Here is a 24,213-nt window from a genome sequence, read left to right as displayed (position 1 = left end):
AGTCCAGTTTGGAGCAAACATCACTCTGAAAACGCACACCCAGACTTTGAGTTCTTTTTTGTGTAAAAAAATAATGATGATGATAAAAATGCGCATCAAACTGCTCTCTACTAGTGTTAAGGGGGCCGGACAAAATCCGTATCCTGCCCCCGGGCCGTAGGTTGGAGACAAATGAACGACACTTTTTATAGCAAAAACGTTTTTGAATACTGAAGCTAAAGTTCTAAACAACGTCCAAAACAGGAGGATTATTTTAGTAGAGAAATGTCAAACATACGGCCCCGTGAGCTGAATCCAGACCATTGGATGATTTAACCCGGCCCACTGTACATTTTTGAGTATGTCAAAAAAGAAACGGTCTCAGGGTCTTTTCTGGCCACTAGAGGGCAGTAATACATATATTCTCAGCTTTAATAGGCCCAGCCTGGTTGTGTGATCTGATGCAGTCTAATTGTATTGCCCATGCACTGTTAAAACTTTTATTTGTATTATTTTTTTATTCATTTCAAACCTGTATCACAATACAGGGAAAAAAATGCATAGCTCCCACTTTAAGTTTGTATAGCGTGGTGAGCTGGTTCATGTGTAAAACTGAATAAACCAGTTAATGCAATACATAAAAATGTTTTTTTTACCTTTTTCGTTTGTGATTAAATTTGTTGTGCTTAGAATAAATCCCTTGTAACCCATCATTATAATATTTATTTATTTAATAATTAATCGTAGTACTACAGTAAGCTAATCTGTGAAGCCCTTTGAGACTCTTCGTGATTTAGGGCTATACAAATAAAGATGACTTGACTTGACTTGACTAAACATTTTAAGTACACATTCTTTCACCGATCTGGCCAGCCTGAGAACAGAAAGTCTGGATCCAGCCCCAGAGCCAAACTAAGTTTGACATCCCTGTTTTAGTTATACATACATGCTCCTAAGCCCTTTTCGAGTGACTTGTGACCATCGGTGAAATGTCGGACGCACTTTTTTACAACTTGTTAGCTGTGTGCAGGTCTTTTTTTTTTGTTTTTCTGCAGCTTGAAAACGACCAAAACAGGATCAATAGTTCCCCTCAGTGCATTTTTAATTGCATCCTACCTGAACTCGCTGGCGATGTGACAAAAAGCAAACTGACAACCAGGCAGATCAGGGCGTCCCTTAACCTCGGTTTAACTTTCCATCTGATGGGGGTATCCATGGCCGCCTGCCTTGAGTGCACCACGGCTCTTCGCAGCTCAACTCAAGTCGGACCCGCGGCCACTTGTGATCGCTTGACGAGCAAGGGAAAAAAAGGGAGGAAAAAAAGAAAGAAGGGGAACGGGGGAGGAATAGTGTTGAGGTGGCGGGGAGGGGTAAAAAGGGGGCTCTCAAGCAGCCATAAGAGTCCCGAGCTTTCGTTGGGGGGATCCTCCGGACTGGACACTCTCCGACTGTCCCGCTCCGATGCTGCGGTCCTCTGAGGCTCCTGGAGTCGTCACTTTGCGGCCCCCAACATCGCCCCCCCAAAAAAAGACCCCCTCCCTTCCTACGCCCCAATTACACACCCACCACCCCAGGCTGTCAATCAACAGGCAGCAGGCACACTTAGGCAAATCACAGCGTGTTATTGGACAAAGGGAGGACGGCTGGGAGGGGAAAAGTGCAAGGGAAAGTTTCACGCCTACAATTCCTACACTTGGAATTTCAGGGGAAAAAAGAGAAAAGGTGGGGTGAGCACTCAAAGTCATTCCCAAACTAAAATGGTTACAAATGAAAAGACAATGTTCTAAACAAAACAGAAACAAAAAAAAACAAGAGTGCCTGCTTATAAAAAGACCTAAAGTCTTTTCCAAGGTGAAACTCAAGTTTACAAACAGCAAAACTTTCTTAAAAAGTTAAAAATAGAATATTTCTTATTTAAGTATGTGTTGAATATGCCCAGGTGAGTTCCGCGTTAGTTTCCACTGTGCTTATCTGCTTTGAGCTTACTTTTAGCAAAGCTTTTCGGGGCGGAACAAACTAGGTAGAAAGAATCAGGGTTGGGGGAATGTGCTGGAGAGTGATATCATGCTCTTCAATGCTAGTTTTTTTATTTTGTAATTATTGGTGTAGCATGAACATGGTGAAAGTAAGAAAAGTACTGATTCATGCACAGTTCAAATGGCAACCAGAACCCCCCAAAACATAAAAAACAGTTTAATTAGAAATGCATAAACTTCATAGATGAGATTACTGGGGCTGCAATAATGACTCAAGACAGGAGATTGTGGACGTGAGTAAAGTACCAAATTTAGTACAGATCCATTCGCTATCATGTTTGCAAAGGTGGACCCAAAAGCAGGGAAGCCGGAGCGGAGGCAGGTGAGTTTGGGCACAGGTGTGTAATTCAAAACCCAGTTGGTGCATTCTGGGAAAAGATGGCATACCAAATGGACCGAAAAGGAACAACACCCAAAAAAGATCACAGAGGTGGCAGAGAACAGCTGAAGGTCCTTGTCCATCCCCGCCTAAATAGGGCCAGAAGCGGCATTACAGGGACCGGGACTTTCTCGCTGTTGAGACAAGTGGGCAAGGGACCCTTCCCCCGCTGCCGGGACAGGGTACGGAAGCAGCCGAGTGAACCTTCACTTGCTGCCGGGACAGGGATGTAGAAGTTTCCTTTGGTGGTTGGGAAATTCTGTCGCGTTTACGGAACCGGACGCAAATGCAGTTAAGCCAAAATGGAGACGGGTGTTCTTGATAAAGGATGGTATTTATTAACAAAAAAAGGAACTACAAACAAAAACAAACTGGGTCTTTAAGGGACAGTGTATAATATGTATTGCCTCCTGGTGGTACAAAAATCTTTCATTCAGTAAAATAAAACAAACATTGATTTGAATACTAGGCAAGAATACATGAACTATCATATGTTATTCTTAGAAACAAAAATCATTGGTCAAGATTTTTTTATTTTTACACTGGAATTCCATACTTAAGTTCCCAACATGTTTGTCCCGCAGGATGGCGTCACAACTGTGCTTTGAGGCACTGGCCCTTGCTTGGCACCACACAGCACAGTGCCATGTAGTTGTCAAATATTACATTTCGGACTTCAAAACAACTAGATAAGTTTCCAAACCATAAACAAATAAAAACCTGACACAGTTACAGAAGGCAGGATAAGCACTGCATGGAAATGGCAATGTCCCAACACCGTGTGTTTTCCAAGTAGTCATTATAAAGGGTCAGGGTACTCACCGTTAGGTGTGAGGGATTGGGGGTGACAGGAGTGTGTCCATTTTAAAACCCTGCTTGGCGCCCTTTGGGGTAAGGTGGCCAACCATATCCCGCAATTTAACAAAATAATACACAAAACTAAACTCCAAATGTTTGAGATTTTAAAAGAAATGGTAAGGCTCTAAAAACATGTAAGAACAAGATACCCGATCTACCTTTAAATGGTAAATGGTCTACATTTATATAGCACTTTTCAAGTCATTGAAGACCTCCCTAAGCGCTTTACAATGTGCTTCACACTTACCCATTCACACACACACACTAACACACCAATAAGGAGTCAGCCATGCAAGGCGCCTTCCTGCTTATTGGGGGCATAAGGGATTTAGTGTCTTGCCCAAGGACACCTCGACTTATAACACGGAGGAGCCGGGAATCGAACCTCCTGAGCTAATGTCGCCCCTCTAGAGAGTTTAAATGGTGCCGATACCTGTGGGATACCAAAGACGGATACTTTTGATGCTTTGATACTATTTTTACAGTAAAATAAAAGTACTGCGAATACAATGAAGTATATATAATTGTTTCTGCACTTTTCCCCATTACAAAGAAGTTTAAACTGACATTTTATTGTATGTTGGAGGGGAAAGTGAAGTCTCTGTCAAAATGTTGAAATTGTAAAGGAATGAGCATAATAGGAGAAATTGTAGCGTTGTGGACAGTGCTGTCACCATAGCAACAGAAAGAGAAGGTGAAATAAATCACTGCAGTCAGTCACTTTTATGGTTTGGACACAAAAGTTATGTTAAACATGGCCTGCACTATACAAATCAGCAGTCAAGCCCCTAGGTCAGACAATCACCCCACCACCTTACGGCTGTCCAGGTGCTGTCTGTAAAAACCAAAAGTGAAAAAAATAAAAAGTAATATCTTTTTATCATCGGAATTGAACGCTGTGTGTTTGATTGGCGACCGTTTCTGGGTGATCCAAAGTCAGACTGTTAAAGGTATTCCCAAACAGAATATATATATATATATATATATATATATATATATATTTATTTTTTTTTTTTTTTTTTTTTTTTTTTTTTTTCAATATAGACACAGAATGTGTAATTTTCATCCCCACAATTTTGCATACATTTTTCAAAATATTGCACGGGCCGGAGCACTCGAGAAATTTGGTCTCAAAATTGACCCATCCGGTTTGGTTGCTGTAGAATCCCATTAACACAACATGTGATTCAGCTACATAACATACTTCAATTGTAATGAAAACAGTGATTAGTCCCTAGTTCGCCTGGCTGCTTACTGTTTGTGTTGTGGTTGGCCGCCTTTTGTTGATCGGTACCGGTTAGCCCCTGGTAGGCACCCACTTAGACCCTTTTTGACTACTCGCCCTTTGTTGTACCATTACTGCATACACCTGCTACACATCACTTTGACATTCTTCACAAAAAATACCCAAACTTTTTGTTTAAAACACAACCTCTTCGACTAACACGTGAAACAATAAGGCGACGAGCTTGCTACGGTACTGGTGTTCATCTGATGACATCACAGCTAAGGATTAGAAAGACATGCTTCCTTCAAATTTATTGGAATATACGTATGAAATCCGTTCATTATTTCCTCACAGCTTGTTTAAGAATTTGGGATTAGTTCCACTTGTTTGTGACTCAGTTGTCAGTAGCGGCAGACTTGGAAAGCGTTAGTGCGGCGAAAGAAACGCGGCGTGTGTCCTGAGGTTAGCACGGGCCCTTGAGCGCACGTGTCTCCATCATAAACGCCCTTGCTGTAATTCGTACCCTTCACCTCCGCAGGGACCGCCAAAGCCAAAACGTGGTCGAGTGGCCTCCAAACCTCTACTTAAGTTCCCAAAACATGACCAAGTGTAAGACCAAGTGTAAGACCCAGTTGTGTTTTTTTACAACCAACCGCAATTTCAAATGCTTGTAGTTTTGCCTTTGCACGAGCGAAATTCCCTATTTCAAAATAAAAAGGGATGTTGACTTGTTACTAGAGGGATTTTTCAAAGCTAGAATTGCTTTACTTTATGCTTGCACCTAGGATAATGCAGTGTTCAATTATTTTTATTTGAACGTAGCACAGCTTCATTGCTTTCCTCAACATACCTTTTAAAATGAACCACAGGGAAATCTACCATTCATTGTGATTGTAAAATGAATCAAATGTTGTGTTAAGAATCATAGTTTTGCTTGATACCTTGTGACAGGGGTATCACAGTCACACAGAGAGAGAGACAAATACAAAATTTGACTTCAAGCTGTGAGACAGTTTCTGAATGTTTAAAATAAAGGAAGCTGCTGATGCTAGTTGCTAATGTTTTAGTCAGAGCTAAAACCCCTATATCAATGCTAGCCAATGCTAATATAGATGCTAAAGCTAACAGCATACCGCTAAAGCAAAATATTTTTTCACTACTTATTTTTTTTATTTTTTTTGGTGTATTATATGCATTCATTTAAAATGTTCATATTATTCAATTTTTAAAAATTGATGCCAGAAGCTACTTTTGCGACTGTAGCCCTCTACTATTATCAGTAGCCGAAAGTTTCTATTTTTAGCAGAAGTGGGCTCAATTGACTTCCATGAAAAAAATAAGCAATTTTCTATCATTCATGCAATTGAAATAGTTTTAAAAAATAGTGTTGTATTGAAACACAAAGTGCAAAACATCTTAATATAAACAATCCTTTTTTTTCAAGAGGAAGTACTGTATATAGTAAAAATGCACAATGATTCCTGGTGTATAATGCAATAATGTCTCAAGGTCGTCTCAGGGGCCGTAGAAAAACCTTCTTGAGGCCCACATCAGACCCACCGGCCATGATTATGACATTACCTCATAAATTAAATGTAGCATAAGTAATCTATACCTGCCAATATGTGTCATAGCCAGGGTTGGGTAGGGTTACTTTAACTGGATTACTTTCAATGACTTTTGGATTACTCCAATACCAAATATGCTAATAATAGACAAAAGAAACTAAATAGGAATAAAATGACTAAATTTTGTGCAGGCGTGGGGAGTAACGGAATACATGGAACAGCAAAAATTATGTTGGCAAGCTGTTTGGATTTATTTTCATTTGGTTTCTGTCGCATTTGATGTTAGTTTTGCCAGAGATCAAAGCCAGGAGAGAAAGCTTACCACGTGTTGTGAGTTATCGTTTTATTCATATTTACTTTCTTTTGTCTTTTATTAGCATATTTGGTATTGGAGTAATCCAAAAGTAATTGAAAGTAATCCAGTTAAAGTAACCCTACCGAACCCTGGTCATAGCCATCTAGCAAGTAATTAGCCAATCCCTATGAATAGTCAAGTCATGTTTATCTGTGACGCCCTTAATCACAAGGCAATCTCAAGGGGCTGCACAAACCACGGACTATTGCAAACTACTGACTATTATTACACCACCCCCGATCTAAAACCTACATGAGGGCGAGGAAAAAAACTCAGCTTGAGGAATAATATATGATAAAGTTAAAGAATAAACTTAAATAAAATAAAAATGCTGACCAGGTTGCAATGGATGTAGCGTTAACAAACAATACACATATTTTGTCAACATAAAATATAGGTAATTTAAGCTATAGAATATAAGTGTGTTTTAAGCCTAGATTTAAACAGTTTCACTGAGGTTGCAGATCAAATCTCAGAAGGCAGAGCATTTTACAGCACTCGGGCCCAAATGGAGAACGCTCTCCGACTTGCGGATTTCTTCTTGGCTCTTGGGATCACAAGTAGACCAGCATTTTCAGAGCGAAGGCTCCGGACAGGAACATAGGGGCAAATTAAATCTAAAAGATACAAGGGAGCAAGTCTATGCATGATTTTGTATAATACCTACACAACCTTAAAATCACATCTTAAGCTAACAGGGAGCCAATGCAGGTCAGCTAAAATCTGGGTGACGTGATCAAACTTTTGAAGCATAGCATTGTTTATATATCACAGGTTAAAACAGCTATCCTTTTATAAGTAGCAAAGAATTGTTTTAGATCTTATGACAAGATAATTGAAAAAAAGATTCAATGTAGCATCAATTCACAATTGCTGAAACGCATCATAGCCAGCTGCAAGTGACAAGGAAATTCCTTTTATGAAGCAGCATAGCAATGTTTAGGTATTGCGAGTAAAGCATGCACACATTTAAAAGAGCAATATATCTTCTGTCTTTTTCTTCTTCTTTTAATATAGCCGCTAGTCTCCACATCACAAAAGTAGCATATCCTAGCATAGCAGTGTCTTTTGCCTGAGTCTCTAAAGTGATCACTGAAGTCGTAAATTTGGGACGTTTTGTTACGCGTCTTACTTCTGCTACCTTTCACCTCTCACTTCCACCCAAAAGCAATCATTTTGATGGCTCAATGTGATTTGCGAAGAGTTAGGAAAAGTTCAAGACCGGATGCCATGAAACTTCAATGACGTAGTCGTGTGGAGCCAAAAGTGAAAGCTCATATTAGAAACACCACAAGAAGGAGATCAAATAGGATTCATGTAGTCAAAGTCACATCTTAAGTAAAGGGGATTTATATTTTGGTTTGATTCATATATAGTGCGCTACATTTGTATTTCATTTTGTAAGACCGTTTTGTACTCTGTTACTTGTGAACAGTGAACAATGTTGGACGTTGTACTGTAAAACAGTATTTAGTCAGTTACTAGTTACTTCATTTACAACGTAATTCCATTACCACCAGATTACTGACACCCTAAAGTAGCGTGGTACTTTGAAAATAACCATCTAATTATCGTATATACTCTCATTGAAGCAGACCCCTAAAACTCCTTTAAAATAGCCAAATAGTAAAAGAAATAGAAGATAACGTGTACACCAACCTGTGGAAGAAATGAACCATTCATATTTCTTCGCTTGTGCAAGCTTGAGAGCTATTAAACAAACACTTAGCCGAAACATTCCATATCCATTTTGTCTCTGGGCTTCAGGCCACTCAAAGACTTTATCCTCCATTTCTAGACACTATCCAAGACATTTTCTTTTACTCTTTAGGCTTGGTGTGTTGTGAAAATAAAAAGACCAAAATTCAGTAGTCTTTTACCACAAATTATGTGCTCACGTTAGCTCCATTGATTTTGTTGTTGCGGTTTAAGCCACGCCCCCTCCCCAGGTGCTGCCTACCATTTGCTACTTGTGACACACAAACAAATACAGTAGTCACACCCCGCTGATACCCTGATTTCAGTATTTCATTTTATAGTCTTGAATACAGCTTAGATTCTAGTATATACGGTAGGGAGAATATCTCTATGAAGTTAAATTCAGCGCTCTTCTATCTTGTGCTTGAGATGGCGCCATCATCAGTTTATGTAAAACATGCCCACCCTTGAGCAATGCTAGTGGATTGAGGGTTGTATGTTACATGGTGAGTGAAAGAGGAACAATTAGCAATTATAGGGCGTTGCATTTGTGATCTGCTTTTAAAAGATAGCGTAGTAATACACCATTTTGTAAGTTGAGTTACAAAAGTTTATCAACGCGGTTACAGAAAAGTCATTGCTTTCCAAGTCTGCCTCATTTTTCACTTTTTTTCACTCTGATCCCAACACTGCACAGAATGTCTCCAATTGCTCTAAGCGGTGGTACTCAAAATTATTCTATTTTGGATTTAATTTAAATTCCGAATTACTCTTTAAATATTTGCTTGTTGGTCCTGCGGACGTCATAGCGGTCCTGTCAGGAATTCAGAAGAACAATAGAGGCGAACGTACGGAGTCGGGACATGCCGACATGAACCGAAATGAGTGCTTGTAGCCTCCAGTCTTCCCTTAGTACAGCATGTCAAACTTGCTCACAATTATATAGGAAGACACCACAAAATCAAAGCATGGATGTTCTCTTGCTAAGTCGCACACCCTAACTGCTTAATGTCCAATTACAGTTCAGCATGGAGCATTTGAAGTCCAGCGTTTGAGTTCCGTTTTTTCTCCCAAAAACACAGTATTAATATAGCTTTTTTTAGTTTAAGAATAGCAACAAAATTGGATTCACTATCAGTTGTAGCATATCCCATTAATGTTACTTGTTTTCAAAATGTGTTTTTTTGTTTATTATAATGTGTTTTCTCACATCTTTTTCTTGGCTCTTGTCATATTTTTTAATCAAAAAAAACAAGGAGTACAGTGGAACCTCGGTTCTCGACCATAATCCGTTCCAGAACCCTGTTCGAAAACCGATTTGTTCGATCACCGAAATCATTTTTCCCATTAAAAATAATGTAAATCGTTTTAATCCGTTCCAACACCCTGAATGTTTACCTTAAATGTTTAACGTAAACATGAAGCTAACCCAGGCTAATCGTACGTTCGCGTTATCGTAATCTTCAGTACGAAAGATTACGCTAACATGAACGTGTAAAAATAAAAAAATCAGGTCGTTTACAAGTCATTTAGCACCCGGGTCTCCACAACAAGTGGTGAGCGGTTCATTGGAAAGAGGGCTGCGTCCCAACACCCTGAAGGTTGGGCTCCGTTCCAACACCCTGAATGTTTACCTTGAATGTTTAACGTAAACATGAAGCTAACCCAGGCTAATCGTACGTTCGCGTTATCGTAATCTTTCTTGCGAAAGATTACTCTAACATGAACGTGTAAAAATTAAAAAAAAAGGATAAAGAAAAGAATTATGCATAGGATTTCTTACCTTTGTGGTGGTCAGCAGAAGGCGCAGGCAAGATCAGACACTCGCACACCTCCTTCATATTTTGCTATTATTTCTTTCTTAGGGGCCGGTCACACAGACATTTACGGCTGAATCACGGCCAGAAATTACTGCCTTTGAGGCGGACGCTATTGGACGCATTGAGTTCGCTATTCAGACGAGATACAGCGGTGCTTAACACGAGGTCGGAAACTCGCGCGCGGGTGGCAGCGCGAAAAAGTTTTGCGCTGCTCAATTCTTCAGAGCGCGGGTACAATGCCTTTCACGAGCGTATTGAGGCTGAACCACGGCCAGAAATTTATGGCCGTGAAGCAGATGCTGTTGGGCGCTGTTGGACGTTTTGAGACCGCCATATAGACGAGATAGAGCAGTGCTTTACTCGCGGTCGGAAATTTTCACGTGGTTGGCCGCGTTCAAAACTTTTGAGCTGCTCAAAAGTTTGAGCACGTGTTAAACCGCGTGCCGCACACGTGGTCAACACGAGGTAATGACGCGGTAATGAGTGCTCTGGCCGCGGCCAGGGCGTGGTTACACATGGGTAGGACGGGAAATTTCAGCGGGTAATCGTGGGTGGAGCATGGTAATAGCATGTTCTGCGCCTGTATCGCGGTGTTATTACGTGAAATTAGCATGTTACGCGTGTGACAGTCAAACGCCTTTCTCTGCGTATATACAGCGCGATTTGCCGACCACACGTCATTTGTGCTCGTGACGTCAAGGGGGTGAACATGGATCCCCGCCAGCGTAGTTTCTCTTCATTTCGAATAAATCTTTCGGTGCATTCGCAGCAAGGCCTTAATTCTGGGACCTTAGCTTGGCCTATTGGTTGAGAGAAAGAGTCCCGGCTCCTAAGCTCTGTAGCATATTATGATCTGATCGATAATGGATAATGAATAAAAAAGATAGAACAATCACCCAGATTTGCATCCCCTCGCTAATACAACCACCTTTACCTCGTTTTATCTCACTTTTAGGGAATGTAATGGCGTACATATAACTAAAACCACATCGTCTTGCATTTGTTGGAAATGTAATACAACTTAATCCACTCCGTCTTTGTTTTTGTTTTGAACGTAATCGAACAGTAATGCACACCGTATATAAAATCCTCCCCCCCCTCGCGTGAACGCGCATTCTGCTGCGCTTCCAACGAAAGCGATCGTATTCTATATAAAACGCTTATTAAAACTATAAAGCTAGCTAATTATAACTATTGGGAGATCCTACTCTATATAACGCGTTTATTTAAACAATAAAGTGCGATCGTATTCTACAAAATGCGTTTGTTAACGTGGATGAAAAAGTCACGCGAGGTGGTGGGGCGGTGTGGGTGTTGCGTAGGAGTCGGATTTGGGCACAACACCGGCTCGGGAGCTTTTATACCCGTGGTCCACACGAGAAAATGACGCAGAAATGACGCGATGAGGAAGCGGAACAGTCGCCGGCGTCTGTTTTGCGGGCATACCACCGATGAACAGCGGGTTAGCCAATTTTGCGCATTTTCCATCCCGGGCAACCACGGGCAAAAAAAAAACGCAAAATTTTAGCCGTGATTCAGCCGCAAACGGCTGTGTGACCGGCCCCTAAAATGCAATAGTTGTACGCACTACTTTTCTTTTTTCACCTGTAGCAACTTTGCTGCTTGCACTGACTTTCTTCGGAGGCATAATTAGGGGCTAAAACACTTGGTACACCTATATTAAAAGCGAAAGCAAAACGAAGCATGTCCGCACGCGATAACAGTTGGTCACGAAAAGAGCGATCTACACCCGTACGCCGCTCAGCATTGCATCCTAGCATACGCAATCACGCATTACCGGCGTTCGAACTCCGATTTTTTGACCGAACGGCGAAGCAGGAATTTCTCAAAATTTTTGGTCGGACTCCGATTTGTTCAAACTGAGAGGCCTTCGAAAACTGAGGTTCAACTGTACTTGTTTTACATTTAAAGGCAGTTGGGGGGGGCGGTATATTCCACACCTAGGCTGTTAGTATTCGGAATCAATCCAACATTCCTGACAATTTTATGGCTATAAAACATGTACTCCAGCTACAACTTCAACACATTTAAAAACCATCTAATATATCCATCCATCCATTATCTGCACTGCTTATCCTCACTAGGGTTGTGGGTGTGCTGGAGCCCATGCCAACTATCTTTGGTCAATGGGCAGGGAACATTCTGAAGTGGTTGCCAACTCGCCGCAGGACACACAGAGACAGACAACCATTCATACGCTCACTTATACACAGTGGCAATTTGTAGTCACCAATTAACCTGCCTCATATGTTTTTGGAATGTGGGAGGAAACCGGAGTGCAACCCGGGGAAAAACAATGAAAGAAAGCTGACAGATGAGTTAGAATTATCTATCAACCGTTATTAAAAAATCTAGATATTTTTTAGGCCAGCAGAGAAGGCCTTGCAGGCCCACCACTGTTAAAAAGTTGTTTTTAGCCAGTCATTAGCAGCTTATGCTAACCAGCAACTCGATGAACTCAGAAGAACATCATGAGGTATGATGGGAAGCAATTATTGAATGTCTGCAGGTCAAATAACTCCTGTCTTTTGAATCTGTGGCTCTTCATCGAATGTGTCAAATTGTGAACAAGCTGTTGCAAATAGTGGTAGCCGAGTGCCAAAAATTAAGTCATAAATCAGCCTGAACTTTCAAAACCGTCATGTATTTGCAAAAAAACACAATGTGTGCAAAATGTATATTTTTTGTGTGTTTTTGTGATTTGATTATTTAATTTTAGTTTTCTGTGTATTTAATTATGATTAATTACATTTTATGGATTGTAATATGTCAAAGAAAGTATTGATTTTATATTTTATTATTTTACCGTAAAGGTACTGTCTACAAATGTACTACTCACCGACGCCATCTTCTGGCTTAAGTCATCATTGCAGACTCTGTTAAGCTGCTATTGTTGTATGTGCAAGTATGTGGATTTCTTCTACATGTTTGAATAAACTCTTCTTTTTTCATCGATTTGGGGATTGGGATGGCATTTGGACAGTCCCTTTCTTACTTTTTATCATTTTGAACAGAAAACCGTAGGGACGCGCATGAAATGTGTCACTTCTCACCCACCCTTCCTGCTTCCTAATGTGTTTCGAGTCTCAGACAGCTCTGATAAAAGTAAGATAAATGCAGTTAGGCTTGGGGGGGCATATAAAGGCTCTTTGAACTCAGTTGGGCATTGTTAACACATAAGTAAAGCCCAAGTGTGTAATATTTGAACACTAGATGGCACTGGATTGTCTATTGCAAATAAAAATGAGCGCCACAGAGCACAATTTAGCAATGAGTTGCCAGACAACCATGACGGGCAACCTAAGGTAGGGATTCCATTATGTAAAAGAAATACATATTTCTCAAACTATGATTCATTATAATGATTATCATTGGTATGATAATGCAGGGGCGGCACAGCGAATGAGTTGTTAGCTTGCAGGCCCAGCTATCAGCCTTCCAGTGCGGAGTTTGCATGTTCTACCGTGCTTGCGTGGGCTTCCTCAGGGCACTCCGGTTTTCTTCCAGATTCTAAAAACATGCATTTCAAGTTAATTGGATGGTCCAAATTGTCCCTAATAGACAGTAAGCGAATGAGTTGTCTCTGTTTGCTTTGCAACTGGCTGGTAACCAGTTCAGGGTGTCCCCTGCCCTCTGCCTGAAGATTCCTGGGATGGGCTTCAGAGGATAAGTGGCACAGATAATGGATGGATGGATGGATGATAGTACAGGAATTTTTGCTCAGTATTCAAATCTTGTTTTATTTTTTTATTTTTATTTTTTTAATAATTTTTTTTACAAAATGAACGTTTATTTTGTACCACTTAGTATTACACACTGTGCCTTTTTTATTTATTTTTTAATATTTTTATTGATCATTTCAACATGACATACTGTCTCTCATTGCAAAGAAAAAAATGGAAAAAAACTTGTAATATTCAATATTCACATTTATGCAGTTTACTCAATACTCATGAAGATTCAACCCACCAAACCTTTAATCAAGAAAGTATTCTACTTTCAACAGTTACTTGGAATATTTTGAGATTAAAAACTATTGTAATGTATAGCTTCAATACAATTAAAATGTTATTTTCTATAAAAACGATACTATGTATTTATTGGTAGTTGTATAAATGTTGGTTATCTAAAAATGTTTTTTGGCTGGAAAAAAAACATACGTTGTCACCTTCGTGTTTCATCAAGATTTTTTTATTTTTTTTTTATATTGCGTGCCAAACATCAAGAGTCAAAAGTATTTGGAATTTGGAAGTGACATGACGCGACGCCTGCGGTGCAAAAATTGCCCACATTTGAATCTGGCTCCAACATGCCAACTTTTCTCCATGTGTTCAATCAATAAGCCTCTCGTCAAGGAACTTGCTTGACATGTAAATCTTTGCCAACATATATTAAAAAACAGACTTACTGCCGTTCTAATGAATGTACCAAACCGCCAAAAATAACAGTGCTAGACATGCAGTGTTATTTAAAAGTGGCTGCTTTGTCGCTTTTGTTTTTACAAGATACGCAGCTTATATTGAGGGTAATCACAAGGTTTCAACACAGGAGTCGAGTTTGTAGGATTTGAGCGGTTGTCGGGAAGAAGAAAAACAGGGTCCGACTCAATGCAGGCCCGCTTTTGCACGTGTTAACAAAAACAGACTCTTGGGACGTAATACAACTTGGCACCTTCAAATCAAAAGCTACCACTTATCAACAGTTTTGCGTGCGTTACTTAAAAAAGTAATTAATTACAGTTACTAGTTACTTCATTAAAAAAATAAATTGTTACCCTTTTTGTCTACTGATACCCAAAAGTAGTGTGTAACCCCTGTTAAAAAGCAAGTTAGAAATCAATAAAAGGATTACTTGCCATGGAACAGTGGATCAGCTCCATACACTCACCTCCACGTACAACTTGGGCTCTGATACCACTCCTTTCGAGAGACGCAGGACAGTAGAACGGCTCCTTACCCTCTGCAGGGTCCTCGAAGCTGCATGGGAGTTTGCCTATCTGGTCTAAATGTGATTTGTGGACTTGGAGAAAGTATTCGACTGTGTTCCCCAGGTAGCCCTTTGGGGGGTGCTCCGGGAGTATGGGTTACCAGACAGTTTTATTCAGGCTGTGCTGGGCAAGAACTTGGTCCGCAATGTGTCATTTTTGATTCCAGTGGGAGTTGGACTCCGCCAAGGCTGACCTTTGTCACTGATTCTGTTCATTACTTCTGTGGATAGAATTTCTAGGCACAGCCATGGCAGGAAGAGGATTCAGTTTGAGGGCCTCAGCATTGCATCTCTGCTTTCTGTAGAATATAGTTAACTTTCATCGCAGAGATTAGGAAGAGGGAAACACTTTTTTACAGCACTATAGTTAAAAGAGAATATGTAGTCTTCTGGTTCTTATTTCTAAGATAGCGAGCGTTTTAGATAAAATAACTGGACTAAGGTTTCAGGACACGTTTTAAGGGATGGGCAGGGCACCTGTATGATGTGGCAGGGGTAAACCAGTGAAAGCTGTCGGGCCCTGCTGTTGAACAAAAGAGTGTGTTGTGTCACCCTGACCCGAGTGACATGGCCGCTTTCTTGTGTCCCATTTCATCTGGAGGGACGAAACATGACCAACTTAGGTGGCGAGGTGCCTAACTTGTTTGGGTGTCTGGGCATTTGGGTTGGCCATGGGCCAAAAATGTTTGTGTGTGTTTTTTGCTATTTTTTTCCCTTTTTTATTTTTATTTTTTATTTTTTCGTTGTTATTGTGTTTGTCTTGCTGTCGGTCACCACTCTTGAGGGATATGACCATGGTAGATAGATAGATGAAGGTTTCAGTAAACCGTTCAGTACTCGTTATCCAGAGAAGTAATTGAGTTCCAGGAACTTGTTGCGTTCCCTTGTAACTCCCAACCCTGTGCTTGTGCTCATATTGACTTTTAGCGTGTCGAGTGCCACACCATTGCTAAAACTCGGCAGGAGTAAGTGTAAACGAAATAACCGATTGCAGAAATGTGCCTGCACATGAGCAGATCTAGAAAGGCTACGACGCGCCAGTGAGTCAGCCTCTCGACTGTCCTACTTTGCATTCGGCAAGGCTGGCCGACTCAGCACATTGATCACTCTTTCCAGAGTTTCTCGCTCCGACCACAATGTGTCACCCATACGTAGTCCGACCAGAAGATGAAAATGTGGACAACAGACTCCGCAATCTACTGTCTGCTGGCTCATTTCGGAAACATTGTTTCATTGTTCTTAGACGTGGCGGCCATGGACTACTTGTGTGCTAACGCAGTGCTTCTCAATTATTTTCTGTCGCGCCCCCCCCTTGGAAGAAGAAATCCTCTAAAGCCCCCTAATACTTAACACCTAACACCTCCCAACCTCTCACTCCCCTTTTTTGTTTTCATCTTTTTGGCGGTTTAAAACAGTCCCTTTCTCACTTTTCATCATTTTGAACAGAAAACCGCAGGGACAAGCATGATATCTCTCCGGCACCTCTCACCCGCCTTTCCTGCTTCCTAATGTCTTGTGAGTCTCAGACAGCTCTGATAAAAGTTTGATAAATGCAGTTAGGCTTGGGGTGAAAAAATAAAAAGGCTCTTTGAACTCAGCTGGGCATTGTTAGCACATACTTATAGCCCCAGTGTGTAATATTTGACCACTAGATTGCACTGTATTGTTTTGTTTTTCCTGTTATATTGTGCCTGTTTTTATTACTTTATAACATGGATTAGTGTATTTCTTTTTTAGAAACCAGGAACTTTTCCTCAGCTGTAAGTGTAAGTGAGAAACGTTGAATACGTGTGAACATGATTAAAATAATTTATTGACAACATAAACTAGAAACACAATACCAACATAAAATTTACAATCTATTTATGTAATGCCCTTAGAAGAGTTGTTTCCTTCGTCGTGCTGTTTGCGTTCATTTATATCTTTCAGGACGATTTTCTGTTTTCTCCCTTCTCTAACATTCGCTTCTGGTACTGTGAATGCAAACAATTAAACTGAACTATCTATCTATCTAGCCTGGTCATATCCCTCGAGAGGGGTGACTGACAGCAAGACAAACACATAAAAAAATAAAGAAAATAAAAAAGGAAAACGTAGCAAAAAACACACACAAAATTTTTGGGACCATAGCCAACCCAAATGCCCAAACACCCAAACAAGTTAAGCACCTCGGCACCCAAGTTGGTCATGCTTTTGTCCCTCCAGATGAAACGGGACACAAGAAAGCAGCCACGTCACTCGGGTCAGGGTGACACAACACACTCTTCTGTTCAACAGCAGGGCCTGTCAGCTTTCAATGGTTTACCCCCCGCCGCATCATACGGGTGCCAATATCCTTAAACTGAACTAAAAATGTTAAACCTAATGCAGCCCAGGACTCAAATTGTTTGCCTGTCCCTGACCTACCAAATATTGTAGTTACATTAAACCTGTTGTCTACCAAACTAATGTTGTTTCTTATAAAGGTGAGCACGTGGATTAATTCCATGTTGGAAATCAATTGTACTTTTGAACATATTTGCAATGTGCGCCAGTAATAGCTGATATTTTTAAATAAAAAGTATATTAAATACACCCCTGATACACTATATGCGCAACCCATTTATTATACTTTTATTTTTCATTCGTGTTTTTTTCTTATTTAGCCTATTTACATATTGTATGTCTAAGCATGTGAAATGGATTCAAAATTCAGTTAAATGTTGCCCGCATATGTTTGCAGATTCCATCACTGGCAGCGGATCACACGCTAGCTCCTCCTTGTCGTCGTACTGCACCAGCCAGACTGCAGCCGGCATGAAGTAGGAGCCCAGAATAAAGAGCTGCGTGCCACATGGGAGCCACGCCACAAGACAATAAGGTCAGCAAGTGCAGGGCATTAGCACCAAAGGTGTTTTTGAAGAAGGGCTTTCAGTCTCATTAATGATTTGAAATCAGGGTTTCGAACAAAGAAAAGTTCTTCACAAGACAATATGTGAGCATCGTATGGGATCCAAGGTACGGTTTGTATGAGGATTAGGTTTTGAAGTTTGAAGAAAGTTAGGTCTTCAAGTCTCAGTCAGGAATCAGGATTCGAAATTGGGGTTTCGAACAGCGGGTTCGCCACAAAAATCATAGGACTCATTACACCCCAGCATCTTTTCCAACAGTTACCATCGCGCCGACAGTTCAAATCCAAAAGGGCCCGAACGAACAGATCGAGTGATAGCTTCTCCAAAGCTATCAACACACTAAACCACAGTCTTGAAACACAGTTTTAAGTGCAATATTCCGGTTCTAAGTGCAATACCCCAGGTTTGAGTGCAATATCCCAGCTTAAAGTGCAATATCCCGGTTGTGTATAGTTTTTTTTTAGGTTTTAATACTTTGTTATTGGTGAATACAGAATCTTTTTTTCTATTATCTTTTTTTCACCTGTATACTTTCCTAACTGGCATGCAACCCTAATTTTGCAGTTTATAATCATAGCGTAGTTTGAGCTCCAAGGTATGGTTTGTATGGAGATTAGGGTTTGAAGTGATTTTGAAGTGTTTTTGAAGAAGGTCAGCGCTTCCAGTGTCGGTCAAGAATTTAAATTGAGGTTTCAAATAACGGGTTTGCCACAGACAGTAAGGTCTGTAAGTGCAAAGGTATGGGCACCAAAGCACTGCTTCAGATGAGGATTAGGGTTTCGAAGTGCAGTTCGTAGTTATTGTTCGGGATTTAAGGTACGGTTTGTATGTGGATTTGGCTTTTAAGTGATTTTGAAGTATTTTTAAAGAAGGTCAAGGCTTCCTGTCTGGGTAGGGTTTAAAATTTGGGTTTCAAACAATAAGATCCATAAGTGCAGGGTACAGGAACCAAAGCACGGCTTCAGATGAGGATTAGGGTTTTGAAGTGCAGTTAGTAGTTATAGTAAAGGCTCCAAGGTATGGTTTGTATGGAGATTGGGGTTTGAAGTGTTTTTTGAACTTCCAGTCTTGGCTGGTATTTGAAATTGGGGTTCTAAACGACGGGATAGCCTCAAGACAGAAGATCAGTAAGTGCAGGGTTCAGCCATCAAAGCAAGGTTTCAAATTAGGACTAAGGTTCTTAAATGGAGTTAGTGTTATAGTTTGAGCTGGAAGATAGTTTGTATGGGGATTGGGGTTTAAAGTGATTTAGATGTGTTTTTTGTTAAGCCGCGTTAAAAAGAGAGTCCTATTTCTCTAGACAACAGTGCCAGGGCAAATGGAGAAAAGTGTAAGATTGCAATACAGACTTGGAAGTCATCTATCTGTGTTGTCCTACATGGTTTCCACGGCTATGGACCAAATTGCATTTGCTGGTTATTGTTCCTCGAGGATTAAACGAAACTTACCCAACCTGACATTGACGCCAAAAATACCAAAAGAAAAGTGTTGCGTTTTTGATAGGTAACTTTCACTACTGTTCAATTCGAAGTGGTTTCATACCTCGGTGCCGCCACGAAAAATAAATGAAAAGCAACATATTTAAAGCCGTAGTGTTTAAAATGTGGTCTGGTATTTACGGTGCCTATCATAACGTAAATAATAACACATTAAAACTTCGCTATAACGTGGTTCAGTTTTCACAGTCTTGCTAATTCACTTTACATAGGAATAAAATAGGCATATGGATAACCTGCGGTGAAAACCTACCTGAACTAAAAAAACTAAGGAAACTAAAGGAAGTAATTACAATGTATAAATATTCTACATACACTACGATTTGATATGCTTCTCGAGTGAAACGGATTAACAACACAGTGCGAAAAAAATGATTTGATATACAAATCTATTGAATAACAAGCTTAAAGGCAGAACGAATTTAAGTTCATTTTATAATTACTGCGCGAATCGAGACTGTAGGGTAAAAGCGTGCAGCTCACTTTCATCCAATCCGTCCGTCTGTCCCAAACATCCCGCTGTGGCTTGGCCACTTTGTCGTGGAAATTGTGAGCGCCAGACACCTCCGATAAACAAAATGTCTGCGAATGAGTATACTTTGTACAGTGACTAGCGAAAGGATTAACCCCCCACTACCCCAAGAACTTTTTGTATTATTGCCACGTTTCAGGATTTAAACTTAAAGCTAATAAACGGAAAGTGTTTTCTAAGCATCAACAACATGTGAGACACGATTGTGAAGTGAAACTAAATTATTCTAACACTTAATGTTTGATTTACAATTTAAAAAAAAAACATGGACACTTATCCCGGCGGACTGTGCAAGCCAATTTATAGGAATGGAAAGAGCATAAAACTACTGTCTTTCTAAACTTTCGGTCCAAACAAGGGGAAAACTAATCAGAGAAGTGACTAAGAGGCTCAGGGTCACATTGGATGACCTGTAGGCACACACAGCTGAGGTGAGACAATCTGTGCATAGGACAACTATTAATCGTACTCTGCATAAATCTGCCCTTTATGGGAGAGTGGTAAGAAGGCCGTGAAGCCTCATGGGAGATACAAATAACACGTGGAACTCTGGTCAGATACTACCAGAATGAAACTTTTTGGCATAAGAATAACACTGCAAATCACCCTGAATACACCATCCCCACTGTCAAACATGGTGGTGGCAGCATCATGCGCTGATGTTGCTTTTCTTCAGGCAAGATTGTTACATTCTGGATGGAGCCAGATACAGGGCGATTCTGGCAGAGCATCTGTTGGAGTCTTAGAGAGAGACCTAAAAATGGGGCTCAGGTCTACCTACGAACAGGACAACGACCCTAAACATAAAGTAAAATCTACAATGGAACCATATAAAGGTGTTCGAATGGCCAAGCCAAAGTCCAGACCTCAAACCTAAATAGCATTTGGAACTTCGGCTGTTTTGTAAGGAAGAACGGGAATATATTTGTTTCAAGATGTGCAAAGCCTATAGAGGCATACTTAAAAAGACTTGTGGCTGTGATAGCAAAAGGAGGTTGTACTATGTGTTACCTTAAAGGGGGCCAACATTTTTGCAGTGCTTTTCAATTTTTTTTATTTGTTTGTTTGTGCAATATAAAATGTTGCATAAAATACAACATGTCAAAAAGTCCTTGGGGGGCCAATACTTTTGCAGGGCTTTGTAGCTTTAATTTGATATGACTAATGAATCAAGAAAATGTAATGTGACACGAAACATAACTTTTTGTGATCACCTAAACTCTGTTTGACCTTTCGGAGTTGAAATAAAACAAACTGGTAATGGTTTCATATTACGAGGAAACGAACGGCGACGAACAATCGGCGCTATTGTACTGTGGAAAAGTCAAAGCAAGGCAGCATGGGAGGTGAGCGCGAACTTTCCACGGGCTCAGAGAGGAAAAAAAATCATTAATGTGAGCACAGTGGCAGAAAAACGGCGTCAAATGGTGAGCTCAGCAAATGACACGCAATAGTGATGTCAGACATATTTCTGCACGATTGGACATTTAAGACAAAAAACGTGGCTGATGTAAAGCTCGTGGCTTGGGAACTTGTTGAAAATGTGCAGTGCGGATCTCATGAGGGAGAACATTCGTTACAAAGAAAGCTCCACGTAGCACTTTTAATGCAGATGTTTTTGATTTTTTTGTCAGTGTCCTAAAATAGTAACGAGGAATGACAACTATATACAGTGCCTTGAAAAATGTGGCCCCCCGAGAACATTTCGACATACAGTATTACTATGTTTCGGGGCTCAAACTTGTAGATGTCATGAACCAGAACAGGATCAGGACCCAGACGTGTGACGTTACGCACACAAGCCTTTTATTTTACAGGAAATGGGGAGTCATGCACGTTAGGCAGCAGTCTGGCGTGCAACGATAGGAAGCCAGAGGCCGACGAGATCGATACCGATTGCCCGAGTTGATATCGGACAGTCGGGGTCGATACCTGACAGGACGGGACAGGCAGGATAGATAATGAAACAGGGTATCGAAAATAAACAGGAAAAACTAGATGGGAACAAAAACTGGAAACCGAAATGAAACGGGACAAAATAAACGGGAACAATACCGGACAGGAAATACCAACAGGAACAGAACCGAGTCAAAACCCACGTCTTACCGGGCAGAAGTTCTTGACGGACTGACAAAGGAAAAATGAGAGCACTGAGCTTAAATAGACAGAAAGCCAATCTGTCAATGAGCCGCAGCTGGTGCCACATGGGCGGGGCCAATTGGGTGCCATGGCAACCGTGACAATCGGTGAAAAACTCTTGTGAGACACGATTGTGAAATGGAACCAACTTTATCCAACATTTTATATTGGGCTCACAGATAAAAAATTGAAAAGAAGGTTGCAAAAATATTGGCCCCATTGATGTCATACTTTGTACAACCTCCTTTTGCTGCGATCACAGCCACAAGTCTTTTTGGGTATGTCTCTATATAAGTTTGGCACATCCTAAATCAGAAAATATTTTCCCATTCTTCTTTGCAAAACTGCTCAAGTTCTTTAGGGTTAGATGGTGATAGTCTTGAGCCATACAGTATATGGTACATATTGCTTTTGTAAATCTAGTTTTTGATGTTCCAATCTTGATTTATCTTGGACGGTTTTGGACACCTGCAAAGCCGATACAAAACTTGTAGTGCAATTACTTCGCTCCAGAATTTAAACGTCAAAGTCAGTCAAGGTGTAACACCAATAGACCCCGTTTTGGCGTTACATAACTAAGGAATCTTTTATATGTAATCTCATTAAACAATATGTTCAATGTTGAGATACTTTATGATGAAATCCCTCGGGGAAAAAACGAAATTCCCAAAAACGCCAGCCAAGTACACAGGTTTATTATCGAAGACAAGGCCTTAATCTTCGATAATAGGAACAGTCATGTCAAGCCCATTATTACAAAACAGTCTCAAAGCTACCAGCTAATCGATCTGGATCTTCATCAATTCACTAGAAACACTTTGAGTCGACATTGAAATTCGACATCTGCTTTGAAGGCGTCTCAAGAGGAGACATAATATAGCGTGCAGCAGCTCCGTCGAAGGGAAACATGAATGGAAAAGGACAGGAGAGGCCCAGAAGAGACCATAAATCCAGAGATGACGGTCTAAAAACAGAAGACGTGGAATACGTCAGGCTTCGAATGGCGCTAGCTTCAAAGCACAGAACTCGCTAGGGCGGATCCAGACTCACTATCTCTGCTGCTAGCTGTCTTTTCTAACTCAGCATGATTAATAAACATATCAAATTGTAGGAATGCCGGAGTTCCCTGCCACATAAGTTTTTGTCTTTCCGTGACAGTGTTAGTAACCCAGAATGCAAATCATAAGTTGAAAAAGTGACCACAATCGAGTTGAAGAAGGAAATGATTCCGGAATACAAAAAATGGTCTACAAGTGCCTTTAAAGCACTGCTGAAAGGTACACTAAATGGTGCAAACATTTAATATTTGTAGCTTTATACCAGTATATTAATCTTCATTAACTACATAATTTAATAGTTACCAATGTTTCGATACATGCTATAATGAAATATTTTGAATTTATTTCAGTATGAGGCTATTTTAAAGCATGGGGTTCCGTATGTGTGAGTTTATACAGTATTTAAGTTGTTTTGGTTTTACTGGTCAGTTTGTTTCATGAAAAAAAAACAGGTGAATATATTCTACCTGAACTACATGTAAATTTAATGAGACACAAAAGGTCTCCACTAAACTACGATTAGTCATTCTTTGTAGAGAATGTATTAAAAACACATATGATTTTAACAACTCACTCGTCTTTAAACAAGTCCAGAAGTGTCTTTATTGTTTCAGAACACATCTTAAAATCTCCCGCTAAGCTGAATTATTTTTCAAAACAGAAATACTTTTGACTTTCGGTTCACAGAGTGCACTCGGATCATAAAACCAGCAAGTGCCGGACTTTTGAGTGTGGGAGGCCGAACCAGAGCTGCTTCTTCTGGATTGCATTTCAACATGTTCCGGTCCACCGGGTGGTTCTGCAGGTTCCTGCCACCATACCGCGCGATGGATGCTTCTGTAACCCGTCAAAAATCAAGGTCAGTGATGAAGAACCACTACATGTGTTTGCTTCTGGGGTATTTTACTGTGAAGCTTCCAAGAACCCAACACATTCTTGTCCTTACATTTTAAGCTTTTCTACACCCACACACACTTATCTATCTACAACCCAATCCACACCCCACCTAGGCACGAGCAATATATGAATTCCGATTCTTATAAGAACAACAATACTAAAACAATACATTGTACTTCGAAGCGCCTTTCAGGACACCCAAGGTAGCTGTACATATAATAACAAACAACAGTAATGCAAGAATAAAACAAGCAACTAATAAATAGCAAAAA

The 24,213-nt window shown here is 40.4% G+C and overlaps 1 protein-coding gene and 1 long non-coding RNA gene across 3 annotated transcripts in view; one reads left to right on the top strand and one right to left on the bottom strand.

Annotated features, from left to right (window-relative positions):
- col5a1 (procollagen, type V, alpha 1) overlaps positions 1-1,441 on the bottom strand; it is an 85,838-nt gene extending 84,397 nt beyond the window's left edge. For both annotated transcript variants that reach the window (XM_088355752.1, XM_088355753.1), the window contains exon 1: positions 1,096-1,441. In XM_088355752.1, the coding sequence (XP_088211878.1) occupies positions 1,096-1,195 (100 nt within the window). In that variant the 5' untranslated portion in view covers positions 1,196-1,441. The remainder of the gene's footprint in view (positions 1-1,095) is intronic.
- The window catches only part of LOC148350332 (uncharacterized), a 41,635-nt gene extending 17,775 nt beyond the window's left edge, over positions 1-23,860 (top strand). The window contains exons 3-4 of the long non-coding RNA XR_015853029.1: positions 17,651-17,788; positions 23,732-23,860. This is a non-coding gene — a long non-coding RNA (uncharacterized LOC148350332). The remainder of the gene's footprint in view (positions 1-17,650; positions 17,789-23,731) is intronic.
- The last annotated feature ends 353 nt before the right edge of the window (positions 23,861-24,213 follow it).

The sequence above is a fragment of the Urocampus carinirostris genome, chromosome 16, assembly GCF_059441175.1.
Source record: "Urocampus carinirostris isolate Australia breed hairy pipefish chromosome 16, RoL_Ucar_1.0, whole genome shotgun sequence".
NCBI classification, from domain to species: domain Eukaryota; kingdom Metazoa; phylum Chordata; class Actinopteri; order Syngnathiformes; family Syngnathidae; genus Urocampus; species Urocampus carinirostris.
Note: the sequence above shows the minus strand (reverse complement) of the source record. Positions and strands in the feature narration are given on the sequence as shown.